General features: G+C 43.7%; 1 protein-coding gene across 1 annotated transcript in view; it reads right to left on the bottom strand.

The window, feature by feature from the left end:
* Window positions 1-10,960: 10,960 nt before the first annotated feature.
* NHSL2 (NHS like 2) overlaps window positions 10,961-14,089 on the bottom strand; it is a 122,892-nt gene continuing 119,763 nt past the window's right edge. Inside the window, exon 9 of the mRNA XM_060270377.2 lies at window positions 10,961-13,676. Coding sequence (XP_060126360.2) covers window positions 13,400-13,676 — 277 coding nt within the window. The 3' untranslated portion in view covers window positions 10,961-13,399. The remainder of the gene's footprint in view (window positions 13,677-14,089) is intronic.

Genomic DNA, 14,089 nt, shown 5'->3' with positions numbered 1-14,089 from the left:
AGTCAGGACCAGAAGCTGACCTTCTGGTTGTTCTTCCAACTTCCTCCTTCAGCTCTATGTACTTTTCAAGGAGAAAAGGGCAACCTCCCTCACCAACTCACAATGAAGGGACCAGTTTGCTGGGGTGTGATGATTCACAGACTTTGCATATTGTATCAGAAACTGCGGTGTAGGCCTGTTTGGATTACATTTTCAACGGTATCGATTTTCTCCCCCATTCCTACATTTTTTGTCATGCTTTTTCAATATGGCTAAAAGCAGTGAAGGCTGGGGAGAGAGGGAGAAGGCAATTTTAAAGCTGGAAATTAGCATGGGGGAAACCCAGTGCCAGCCTTCTGCATTCAAGTGTGCCCGTTGCAAGACATAGCACATCATAGTTTAAAAGCAAGAAAAAGTATGCTTTCTTCAGAAGTTTTGCTGTACCCACTGGCATATCTGTGTAAATTCAGTTGCTCAATCAATCACTTAATCAACTCATTCATACAATGGCTTCTTTAAACTAGTGGCAGCCCAATTACAGCAGAGTGCAGGAGGGCATTGTAGAAGGAAACCTGAGATGTGTCCTCAAGGTTAACACATCTAACTTGCCTGAAATCTTCCAGCATGACTCCCCCACACTCTCTGCTCACAGTGTAATTCACCCTCTGGGGCTTCTCTTCGCCCTCCCCATCACCTTTGCGACCCACAGGTTCAAGGAAATAACATCAGACTTCCAAGACAATCATTATTGTTTTTTTTAGACATTTAGATAGTGTATTACCAAGCTTGCAAGGAGTTAAAAAGTACAACATTCAGAAATATAAAAAGTCTCTCTATGCATCTCCATATACTGTACAGTGGCAAGAATCTGAGTTCAAAAGAGGGTGTGAGCACCCCAAATCAATTTTTCATTGACACGCACAAAAGGAGTCAATAAACTGTTTCCGTCATTCTTGTGTGACTGGTTCACAATAAGACAGACTAATGCAAATATAGAGATAGCTAGATTAAAGTATAGGTAGGAGACTTAGGTTACCTAGGCTGTACAGAAATACCTCGGGTGGGGGTGGGGGGGGAGGTTTATCTAAATCCACTTAGGTGTAGAGCAAGGAAAATGGATTCCTAAGAGAAGCAGGCTTGCAAAAAGAATAATTACTCTCTAGGCATTTTGTTTTTTAAAAACTGTAACCCAGTTAAAGAAAAGACAAGCACAGGTATCCTCTAGCAAAATGAGGATTTGCATGTATTTTATGGGTGTAGTGTCAGGATTAATGATTGTTTTCCTTTTAGAGAGCAACCCTAACACGTTTTAGAGAGCAACCCTAACACGTTTACCTGGGAGGCAAACTCCACTGAGTTCAACAGGACTTGCTGTCAAGTAATTATGCTTAGAACTGCAGTCCAAAAATGGATTTATTTTTTTATTCTACAGAAAATCAAAAGGGAGGAGGGCAAGGTTCTGAGGCAGCTCTATGAATGAAAACCAATGTGCAAATCTCTTGCTAGCAGAAATCCGGCAGCCTCAACATTATAACGCAATCAAGTAAAGGTTCAGCTACCACTGCTAATTTCTCCATTTCACCTCCTCTTCAATGGTTTTTCTTTTCTTTTCCTGAGCAGTCCTATGTGACACTATACAAGGTTTAATGGCATTTCATTGCTTACCGGCCACACATTCAGGCAACAGTTTTTCTACAAAGCACCCGGCACTTATCTTTGTAGATTCACCCTGTAATGTGGTGGTGCTTGACAATTAAAAACAAAACAAAAAAAAAGCAAAGCAGACTGCTTCTCCTTGCACCTCTGGTGTGTGTTGTGTGGTCAAAATACATTCATGGGATGAATCTTCATTAGAAGTGAAAGTGCTTGTTTGAAGCCCTTTGTGGGGATTTTTCAAAAAAATATATCTATATATCTCAAGGACACAAGACCAACCCCTCCCCTACGATCGGCAATGATTCATCTATGAGAAAGTACACTTGTCCTGGTCAACGGGTTTGTTACATTGGGAGAACATTCATCCTGTTGGCCCAGTAATGAGCTAAAATGGTACATTCATGTCTCTGCAGCAATTGGCAGCAGTTAGGGGTAGGCTCCCTGTCCTGTGTCACTTACACTGACACTCAATCATAGGTCGGTTCTGTCTTGTTTTGTGCAGTGGTGTTTTAATGCCGCCCCACCCCCACCCCCGGTGCGTTCCCACAAAAAATACATACTTCCATGCACACATTTTTTTAAAAAATAATAATAAATTGGTACTTGAAAACTGCATTACCGAATCCAGAGAGTTTTGTAATCTGATCAGGGGTTGTGCTCCAATCTGCAAGCAAGTACAGGACCATTGGACTGGGCTGGTCTGCTTTGAAAAGTGGACCCAGTGAATTCCTTCCCTACCAACAATGCCACATCCCACACTGGCTTTTGCTGTTTGGTACTCCTGCTGTTGATAGTCATACCACCACCACCACCACCATCCTATTTGCATGCTGCCTTTCCATACTTAGAACCATGCTCAAGGGGGAGTTTTATGGGAGCACACATACACAAGGTCTGATTTCAACTACAGCAGGAAGTGGTTATGAGGAGGGTTGGTCAAGGCTGTGCCTTGACAGTCAGAAGCTGCCAGAAAGTTTGTAATAATAATAATAATAATAATAATAATAATAATCCCCTGTCAAAGCTGTGATTGAAAGAACACACACATATATCTATATAGGAAGATGGCTGCGAAGCCACGCAGTTATTTTACCCTGTTAAATTCAAATGGATTCACTGGTAGGTGAAAAGAAAGAATAACCCAGAACTACTCATGGCAAAAGGGGATCAATCCTAAATCTGGAAGAAAACTGCACTCTTATTTTATTTTAAAGAATCTGAATGGCAGGTTTTCCATTTTGGAAAAAAAAAGGAAGAAAATTCAGCATTTCAACATTAAAAACAAAACCTGCAATTCTATAGAAGTCTACTCAGAAGTAAGTCCCATTGAGTTCAACAGGACTTCTTCCTGGGTAAGCATGCATTGGATTGCAACCTGAGTCTATCTGATTGATTTTTAAGCCCATAATGTTAAGTATTAACATGGCAAACCCAAAACTTTTAGAAGTCTCCCTACCCCTAAATCTAACAGGATCCAGACTTAGGAATTTGGGTATATACATCCATCCCTGGCCCCACAGCAAAGCAGATTCAAGATTGGAGAATTCCACCCACCCTACTCTATCGATTGCCCACTTTGGAGAATGAAAACCACAGAAGGCACCCAGCAGGCAAATGATTCTGCCGCCAGGACTTGTCTGGGGAAGCATAGGATATTGTATCTGCTCCTGGCCTTGGGACACCTGCTCTGAAAAGAATGTAAAGAATCCAGGTTGTTAGGGTTTACAATCATTGGTACTTCAGCACATTCCTGAGTTTCACTTGAAGGAAAAGGGCAGCCCCACTTTTCTGGGCCCAGGGACACATTTGAAAACCTAAGAAAACTGCCGAGATCACCATAAAATACCCACCTCACAGCGGAAAATCTGGTGATGCTCAGATCCCAACACGCCCCTCCATCAGCAGGCAAAACACACACATCCCCCAAACAAACAAAACACCGGGGGGGGGGGGAGGCAGGCAACACCCTTCTTCCAAAGACAACTTGTCACAGAACCAAAAAAATTCTCTCATTCTCTCTCTCTCTCTCTATATATATAAACTGGGAGGGGTAGGATATCAGTGGACACCAAGGTGTGCATGTGAGGGTACCATGGCACTCACAAGCACCACATCAGGGACCTCAGGGCTGCAGGCAGAAATTTCTGAAACCACTACAAAGAGTTCAGCTTTCTCCTTTCCTGCATTTCTCCCCTCTGGCACAAGTTCTATTTGCCTGGCTGTTAGATTTGGAAAAGGGAAGTGCCAATCATGTGGACCATAGAAATGAACCACTTGTGGGTAGGAGGAGAAGTAAAGAACTACATAACAGGATGGTGCCAGAGCCCCCCAGAGGGCACTTTTGGGTCTCTGGCTTGTGTTTGTTCCAGTCAAGCTCCAACCATGCTTGGGCAGGACTTGGAGGACATGAGCAACAGACAAAACTTGTAAGCAGGATCAATGGTAGGGAGTGGCGATCTGTCATGGACTGGTTGGATGCAGAGGAATGTCCTGGGAGGGACCAGCTGAGGAACCCCCAAGGGAAGAAGGCTCAGAGCCTGGAGAGTGGTGGTAGGAATGAGTGGTCAGAGGAAGAAGAGGGAGAAACCTGAGAGGATGTGGTGTCGGAAGCTGAAGGGGTAACAAGCCTTATTGAGCAGGGAGAGTCTGTGGCAGAGAGAAGATCAGAATCAGAGGCAGAGGCAGAAACAGGAGAGAATGGGGAGGGGAGGGGGAAAGTTTCACTCCTGCCCCCACTGGACAGCCTAAATGGCAGGTGCATGCTTAATAAACTGCTGCATATCTGGTTTGACCCTTTAGGGAGTCTACAAATCACACCCAGCAAGTGCAACAAATAAGTCTGGGATACAGAAACAGAGAGCCCGGGGAAACTCTGTTTAAGAAAAAAGAAGAGAGGGTTGAAGGAATGGAGACTTGGTAAGATTCTCCAAAATCCAGGACAGGAGCTAAAGTCTAACCCGCTTGCGTAAAAGGAGGGGGCCTTCCTGTGACTACAGAAGAAACAGAATCAATTGTGTAAAATTAAGCAGCCACACAGCACTTGTGTGCTCTTTAAAAAATTATTGGGTTGTATGTAAAATAGTCACTTAGTGGTACATTGTGCCAGCAAAACTTTGCTGTGCAAGGTTTTGCACGTGCAGGCTACTCATAACTTTGACAAGCAAGATACTGTACTATCTGCTGCATAACAGATTACCACTAATGCAAGAGTTGCATGTGATCCCTCTGGTGCACATTAAAACTTGCCCTTTGCACTAGCACAAGTCCTCTGTGATCGTGGATCACAGATAGGAAGCTTGAGTCACCTTATATAATTTCCTTTTTCTAGTAAGGAAAACACACTGTCTTGTTCATAGCTTTTCATCCTACCATCTTCCTTAACCTCATTTCCTAAGGTAGAACCTCACCAAATCCCCTTCTAATTGGAAAGGGGACTAATCTGCAGTGCTGCTACCTGGGTGCTGACCCACCTTGCAGGTGAGGGGATGGAGAACAGTTAGCCAGGTTGATGGGACCCCTGGAGAGGCCAGTCCCTCCTCTTCAACCACCACCATCACAATTTTGTATATTTCTAGCCTAACTGGAAAAGCAACAGCAAAAGCAGAACCCCAAAAAAGTGGGGTGGGGGGAGAGAAAACCCTCACGATCAATGAAGCGTGGACATTTTTTATGATATATTTTTCTTGAACGTCTGAGCTGGGAAGTTAATTACAGACCTAACTGTGCAAATCCATGGCAACAGATGGAGGAACATGTAATTAAAGCCAAACTAACAGTGGCAGCAACTGGAGCCAAGCACATTTTAAAGCAAATTCTGGTTCATCCAAGCAGAAGGGGCAGGTAACACCTCCTGGGAAACAAAAGAGTATTAATAGAAAGAAGCCTTGCTGCTTCTTAGGATGACTGTTGATGAAGTGCTTCACGCAGGAAGGAGAGAAACACTTTGCAGAGGAACAGAAGAAGCCTGAGATTTGGTTTTGGGCTGTACAAAGGAAATGCCCAGAAACACATTACAAACACAGAAAAGGAAGGTCACTGGCCAGAATACATTAAAAACAAACAAACACAAAGAAACCTGAAACATCTCTTGATACCACAGGTGTAGATTCAGTTATAGGTCACTCATTAATCTTCCACGTCAAATGAAAACATTCAGTTATTAGCCCACTTGAGATGGAAGCTTATTCCATGTTCTCTTTTTTTTGTTTACAGAGGCTAGAGAATGAATGCATTCAGGTCAGTAGGCCTTGGTGCTATTGGTCAAAGGAGTTGGCTGGGCAAATACCAGAAATGGAATGAGCAGTTGTCCACACGTGAGTCTATTGCTTGGCCTTTCACGACTGAATGCATGAACTGCTTTTGTGTGTGTCACTGGCTGTTTTTGCACGTGACAAGAAGCCAGATTTTCTGTCTTGTTGTGGTTTATTGTGAGCCTGATTACTCACCCCTGGCACAAAGAGGATAAACAAACTAGAAAGCCTTAGCTTCTGGTCATATTGAACCAGTGATTATACTTTGTTTCTCCCTAGCAAACCACAAGTATTAACCTACCTTAAACCATGCTTCATTTTTGTCTTCCTGTTTGTGGCTTCTTGTTAGGGAGCAACAAACCATGGCCCCCGTGGTTCAGATTTAACCAGAAGTCATGGCTTGTTGCATTACTATATTGTTCGACCCAGTAAAGGATTGAATCAGAAGCAATTGGGCCGTACAGACTAGCAATACCACTTGTTCACAATAAAACAAAAGAAGACAGAAAGTCTGACTTGTTGTTATGTGTGAATGTGGCCAGTGTATTTTAAGCCAATGGAAGCTTATACCTGTGATAGGTCCTTCATACATTCAAATGATCATTTAATATTGCAACCATCAAGCAGTAGACATGTGTCATCAGGCTCTTCCTGAATAATGTGGACCCAGAAATCTGCAGAATAGCTGATATACAGTGATTCTCTTTATATAAGAAGAGGATCAACTCACAGATTAAAGCCCAGTCTTGAGATAATGAATATGGGCTCAAATAGCAAACATCAGGAGGGAGCTGTCTATAAGCTTGGCTTCCTAAACTGTTGGAAGGAGGGCCCCAAATTGCCTTCTCACCTAGGGGGCAGCACAAAATCCAATATATATATTTAGACTCTTGCAAAAAAAGAAAGGAGAAACAGGCAGAGAGAGAAAGAAAGATAAGAGGGAGAGATACAGAAAGAGCGGGGAGAACGTTGCTAAGAGCCCTACCATTTCACTCCTCTGAAAATAACGCATTCAGATCTCATCAACAATTGCTGGCTGTTGTTTTGAAATGGGAGTCTAGAGTGATGAAGAATTGCATGCTTCACCAAGGACTAGAATGGCTCACAAGTGTGTGCATGCTTTTCTTCCAGCTCTTCGAGAGTACAGTACGAGAAACCAAATGTATTTGATGCAAGTTGGACCAATAAAAAGGAAGGCTTTCTTTGTGTATGAATGCCACACTTCAACTGAATGGCACTTATTTCCAGGGCAGTGTGTTTAGGATTGCAGCTTAAGGGAACAATTTAAATGTACTGCTGTTTTTCCTCGACTGCCCTGCTTCAGACTGCTGGTTGTGGAATAGCATGTTTCAAAGCTCCACAGTGTTAAATTTCAAAACCTAATTTCCCTGCATATACAAAGTTAGCACATAAGGCTAAGCTAAAACCCTGTTTCTTTTTCAGAAATTTCATTTAAGTGTGCCTGCAAACCTTTGTGTGCAGACTCAGGCAGCATTATGTACTTCTGCAGGTTTTTATTTTTTTAAAAAAAATGCTTTCAGTGTCATTATTTCTTAGGACCAATCACATTGTGTACAATTTTCTCATTAGGAGTTTAACACTTGAACACCTGAGTTTCTGCCCAACTGCTGGGGAACAGGTCATCCTCCTCAGTTTCATAATGATTTGAGAGTACAAATACTTTCTAGCCAATTTCATGCTGGCTATGTCTTTGTATAAGCAATATATGACCACTTATGTTACCATGACACCATTTCATTCCTACTCCCCAGCACACACACAGAGATTAATGCATTTGTTAAATGATAAACAGCAGGACTCCCAAGATGGCTAGGGCAGTGCCATAGCAAAGCAAACAAATAATGCATATCCCTTCCACCCGATGATTTGAAAGACCAAGAGTTCTGCAAGAGGAAACCGTCATTTGAGGATCAGCTGATACGGGCAACTATACTTGATTTGACCAGCATTAATGCTATATATCACACACACAGCCTCACACGAAGGCACACAGAGAAAACTAAATCCTGCTGCGACCCAACATTAGATTATTAATCCTGGGCAGGATATGTTTCATTTCCTACAACTGTACTGAATAGGGTACCCTGGAAGTCATACAAAACTAAGCGCAGTATTTTAAAAACACCCTGTTTTCACTTTTTATGAAGTTGCAATTGGCTTGCATTAGCTATCAGCTATCGTTACTACCCTGTTCCTTTAGGGCACTTTTGGTAATCAGAAAATCAGGTCAGTGACCAGATGAACGAGATTCTCTAGTCCCTGCCAGCAAGGCAGTCAGGTACTGCATGGAAAACAAGTTTTGAGACACAGTATATAGCTGCGTTTGGATGTATGATTAAAACAAGCATGGGGAACCTGTTCCAGCCTGAGGGGAGCATTCCCTCATGGGGAACCTGCCCAGGACCTAAAAACCAGGGGTGGGAAGGGCCAGAGGCAAAACTGGAGACTTCAAGGGATGTGACATTCCAACTACATAAAAGATAAATGTTGTGACACCCATGCATTTCTCCATCCCCCATCCAGACAAGCAAGTAATTTTAATACAGTTAAAAGATATATCCCAGCCAAATAAAGCTCTCCAGGGGAGTACATAGCAAGGCAGGGGAAAGAGTGTGGCTCACTGAGAGGCCAGAATGCCAGATAAAGAGGTTCCTCACCTCTGCACTAAACCATGGTTTGGATTTCAAGAAAGAGCCAGGCCTTACACTCTTCTGCTCTGATGTCCTTGTGAGAAGACCAGAAGCTTCTACTTTAGATTAGTCTCAGTTTAGTGCATTGTTTGAAACGTAAACTGTGGCTGATTCTAACTATAAATTGAACAAGCCAGCTTCACAACCTAGGCTGTTAGCTTGCTTCAAGTAACTATAGTTAAAATTGAACACAGTTTTCCTAGCGGGATAAATGAGCCTTTACCACGAGTGTTTGTTTTGCTAGGGTTTTAGTCTTGTTTCAAATGTGTTTTGTGTGTTTTTGTGTGCGTGTGTTTCAAAAAATTATCTTGCGTGAAAATTGCCTTGAGATGGTTGTTTAGAAGGCGATTAAGAACTATATGATGATGATGATGATAGTAGGCACATTTTTTTTTTGTAAACATTATTTGGCCAGAGAACTGCACGACAAAATTTGGAGGAGTGCGGATTTTGAAGGCTACCTTTTCAGTTAGCATATTTTTCAGGAAGTGTGGATTAGATGGGTATGCATTTCAATCCAAACAGAAGCAAATTTCTCCTTCATCCCTTAGTTGTAACCGGTTTCAGGCCCATTTAAATGTCATAGGTCCAGACCAATGAACCTGGAAACTATAGGTATAGAGATTAATTTTAAAAAAACAACAACATTATTTGCAACCTCATACAACTCCAGCTCCCAGGGTTCCTGGAGCAGGCGTCTGTGTTCCACATTCATTTCAAACTAGCTAAAATTTGCAATGTAGATATGCCCCTAGTCTTTCCAAGCAAGCCCCTTTGAATACAAGAAATTATCTTTTGCCAAGTTTATCTGTGACTGCTGTAGCCCTTTCCCATGTTCTAACAATCACTGAAACAGGAAGCAAGAATGAGTTGCACTTCCTATTTTCACCATAGGATTTAGTAAAAGAGAATGTTAAGCGCTAATATCTACATTCTGTGGGGACACCCTGTTCGGTTCCCAAACTACAAGGGTGAAGAAAAGGGCCCCCAAATACCTTAACTTTTATGATTTCTCCCTTAGCTCTTGCTTTTCCAAATGTGGGACATGTTTTGGCTGAAATTGGGGAGGATTAGGGCATCAGTCTCATGAATTTCACTACCCCCCCCCCTCAGAAAAAAAACAAAACTCCTATCTACCATAATTTGAACACTGGTCTTTTTTCGGTGTTTTGCAGCATGTGAAAGCATCCTGAGGAAAAAAAACTTTGTATTGAACATGGGTAGATTGATCTTAGGAGGTGCATGGTAAACCCTGGATTCCTACAGAGGATCTTGTGATTTTTGCTCACTTCCAAGTTAAATTGGCGAGGTTTAAGATAATCTCTGGAAGGAGCCATACGTGACTGGGGAAGGAGTTGGGTATTTTGCTGATCCTTGTCATCTCTTTCTAAATGACCCACCTCCCATACTCCCTAGGACCCATGGAAAACAGGAGCCTAAAACTCAGGAGGAGATGGGTCAGGTGTAGCTGGGCAGATCCTACTGGCATCACACATCAGGGAGCAGTACAGAAAGTGAGTAAAATAGCATCTTTCAGGAGTAGCAATAGCTCTGGGCATTTCTAATGATTGTCTTTTCAGCCCCCAAACCCATCAGTTCTTCTTGCTTTTATTTGCTCCTTGGCCCAGTCAGCAGGATCCCACACACTAGCTGTGTGAGAGGAAAAAGCAGGAGCCAGATTGTGAAAATCAGGGAATGCTACTTCCTGCCTCGAGAGAGGAACTGCAGGGCAGTGGGGAGGCAAGAGAGGGACTCAAATGCAGTGTCCCTCCCCGACTATGGACATTCACTGCAAGGCCATTAAGTTGTGTGAGCATACCAGAGGATTCCAGAGGTTGCAAAGTGCTAATTGGCTGGAAAAAAATGGTATACTGGGGTTGAGGGGTGGGGGAAGAGATTAAAGATGCTGCCCCAGACAAAACTTTAAGTATCAGCAAAATGCCTTTCATTGAGACAGGTAGGAAACATGGAGAGAGAATGGGCTTTTATATTGTAGTACGCCCTTCGGTGTGTGCATTCAATGCTTCTTTAGACACCTTACAGTGAACATTATACACATACTGCACTGTGGTAAGGGCTGGTTCACCCAGACTTAAGAGTGGAAGGTAGCATTTGCCCACATGGCAAACATACCGGTATCGGTTTACTTCTTTGAATGGTTACAATTCACTTCTCTGGGGGAAAATTAAAGGCCTGCACTTGGGGATACCATCGCGGAAACCTGCTGTAGCAAAAGCAACACTTTAAAGACTAACAGATTCATTGCGGCATATGCTTTTGGGAACTACAGTTCACTTCATCAGATATTTGAAGCATTTTGGGATTATTATTATTATTATTATTATTATTATTATTATTATTATTATTATGGGTCATCTTGTGGATGATCAATGTGGTTACGTTGTTTACCAGGTGTGGGGAACCTCTAGCCCTCCAGATGTTGCTGAACTAAAGCTCCCATCATCCCTGGCTATTGTCCTTCTTGCTGAAGTTGAGTGTAGCTTGGCAACATCTGGAGAGCCAAGGGTTCCACATGTCACCTGTCCTCCAGGTGTTACAAAACAACAGCTCCTATCACAGGCATAGACAAACTCGCTCTCCAGATGTTTTGGGCCTACAACTCCCATTATCCCTAGCTAACAGCACCAGTGGTCAGGGATGATGGGAGTTGTAGTCCCAAAACACCTGGAGGGTTGAGTTTGCCTAAGCCTGTCCTATCATCCTGAGACATGGGCTGTGGTGGCGGGGGCTGATGGAAGCCGAGCTTCAACAACCTCTGGAAGGTTCACCATTGGTTTAACCTTTTCATAAAATGACCACGGACTGTAAATTGTGTGGCCATTTGGCCTCCACCATTTAAAGTATGCCCTTCCCTTTGCTCACATGTATCCCAGCTTAGGAAAACACCTAGTTAATCAGAATAATTACACTCAACTTCAGCAGGCTCTAGTATATGAGAGCTTATGCCACAATTCATCTGCAAGTGTGTACAGTGCTGCAAGATGCCTTTAATACTTTTTTCATCTTCATGATGTAAAAAGAAGAATCCTACCAAGGATGGAAGTGAAGAATCCAACCAAGATAGCTGCTGCAACCATTAGTCAGCCCCGACTCTTTGCATTGATCCTTAAAACAGTATTACCCCACCAGTACAGTTCAGGCATAGGCCTGCAGCTCAAGATTGCACTAAACAACCAGCCCGTTAGTCTAAGTCTGGTGTCTGCAAAGAGCCCCATGGTGTCCCAGCCGGCCAGAGTCCATTGTGTGCAGGATTGGGCTCTAAAGACACAATTAGCTCAGGAACCCTGAGCAGGAGCTACAAGACCATTTGCTTTTGTTCCATTTAAAGCTGTGAAGAGAAGCAGGTCAACAGCTTTAATGAGAGCTTCTGGTCAGATAATGGAGTTCCAAGGATATGGAAGGGCTAGGAAAATCTTTCAGATTCCAAGCTGAATACTTGCATTTAAGCAGTGGGGGAATCAATCCTGTATCAAAATGTTCTAGGTGCTAGCCCTCCCAAGAGCTGAACGAATATTTCAAAATTCTCAGGGGCCAGCATAGAAATATTAGGCTGAAGGGTGATGAGGCCAGATTGGGGAATTTTGCCCACCCTGAGTAAAAGAGCAGCAAGGAATATGTTAAGGACACTGGAGTCCTAGGGCTCATCCTAAGAATCACAGAATTGTAGAGTTGGAGGGGAACACGAGGGTCATCTAGTCCAACCCCCTGCAATGCAGGGAGCTTTTTCACTCAACGTGAGGCTTGAACTCACCACCCTGAGATTAAAAGCCTCATGATTGCTAGTCATGGGTCTGAGAGGCTTTAATTTTGTCCCACCGTTTCCCCTGGGAAAACCCACTGCTCACTGCTGAATTGAAACATATCTCAGTCCACACGAAACCTGACTGGCATTGTTCCAATTCAGCCATAAGCAGCAGGTTTCCCCAGGGAAAGCGAAAGGGCAAAATAACTTATCGGACCCATGACTAGGATGAACAGAAGTGTGGCTGAGCCCTGATATGACCGTCAGGCATCGTCAACAAAAAATAGGGGTCTTTGTTCTTCCTCTGCTTGAACACCTGCCTCCTAAATGATCACCTTTCCACCACTACCTCAGGAGTTTTGCAGTCAAAACTAAAAATGAGTCAGGTTCTGCGGTGTGTGTGTGTGTGTGTGTGTGTGTGTGTGTGTGTGTGTGGAATTAAAAAGAAAAGAAGCCACAACAGCCATATATTGTATCCTACAAGCACTGAAAGTACCACATGCCAAAGAAACTCTGAACAGTTTCAAGCTAGCTTCACTGCAGAGAAGAAATCAGTACAGAGGGACTCCCCGACCCGCCAAATTTGTAAAGCAGGAGGATCAGGAAGAGAAAGAGAGGAGGTACCCCATTCCTCATGCAATCGGAGAAGGTGCCAGGCCTAGGTCTGACACCAACGCAGGATAGCCCTGTCTAGGAACACCCATGCCGCAGGTCCTTCTTCCAGTGTGGAAAAAGATATAAAAGTTTCCTCCCTTTAGGGCCAAGATGTGTGGCTGATTCCATTGGAGATGGGTGTGTGCTCTACATTTAAGACACTTTTTCTTGGGTCAGGAGTCCCCCCTCCAGTAAAAAAAAAAAAAAAAGAAACAGAAAAAAGTCTGGCACCACTGCCAACAAATCAACGAAGATGAAAAACAACAACACAACCTCACCCCCTTATGGAGTGGTAGGCTCACCCTGACCCTTAGTCAAGCAGATCTCCCCAAGGGTCGGATTAGGGCATTGCGCGAAATGACAAAGCTCTCTCTCTCTCGACATACTCATGGCTGGGTCTTAGGGCCCTGAATTGTCCCGTCCACAGCAAACTCGGTCATGACTCGCCGAGCCAAGGGGTTGGTGGTCTTCAGAAGTTCAGCCGCAGACGTGCGGATGCCTGAAGCGCCCTTGCCACCTTTCTTTTGAAGGAGTGCCTTAAAATCTTCATTCCTGCTGGAGGTTCTTGTGACGCCAGTCGGAGCGCACTCGTTACTCTTTGAATTCTGCCGGTTGCCAAAGGCCTCGCCGGATTCCTTCCAACCAAGCAACTTCCGTTTGGACCTGCAAATGCAAACACGCAAACACACACAAACAAACAGATCAGAAAGTCACTTGAGGTTAGGCAGAGCTGGCGCAGCCGTAACAGTCTAAAATGGTGTAATGGGACCCATCCAGAGGAAACAATGGGAGCTTTGTATGCGATGGTTCAATTTGCCATGGGTGTTTCCAGAGCAGCCTTCCCCAACCAGGTGCATGCCAGATATTTTGGACTACAATTCCCATAATTACTGGCTGGGGCCCAGGTTTGAGAAGGCAGCCCGAGGACTATCCAGCCGTTGCTCTCCTGTTGTAAGCTGCAAGCAGAATTGCAGGTGCCTTTTCTTAATGCAGGGGTATGGTGCTTTTTTGACATGTGGTTGCTGCTACATTCCATCCACATTAATGGGTGGGACGAAGTGACGATTCACTCAAGC

The sequence above is a fragment of the Zootoca vivipara genome, chromosome Z2, assembly GCF_965207765.1.
Source record: "Zootoca vivipara chromosome Z2, rZooViv2.hap1.1, whole genome shotgun sequence".
NCBI lineage: Eukaryota > Metazoa > Chordata > Lepidosauria > Squamata > Lacertidae > Zootoca > Zootoca vivipara.
The sequence above is the reverse complement of the archived record's forward strand: the minus strand, read 5'-3'. Positions and strand labels throughout refer to the sequence as shown.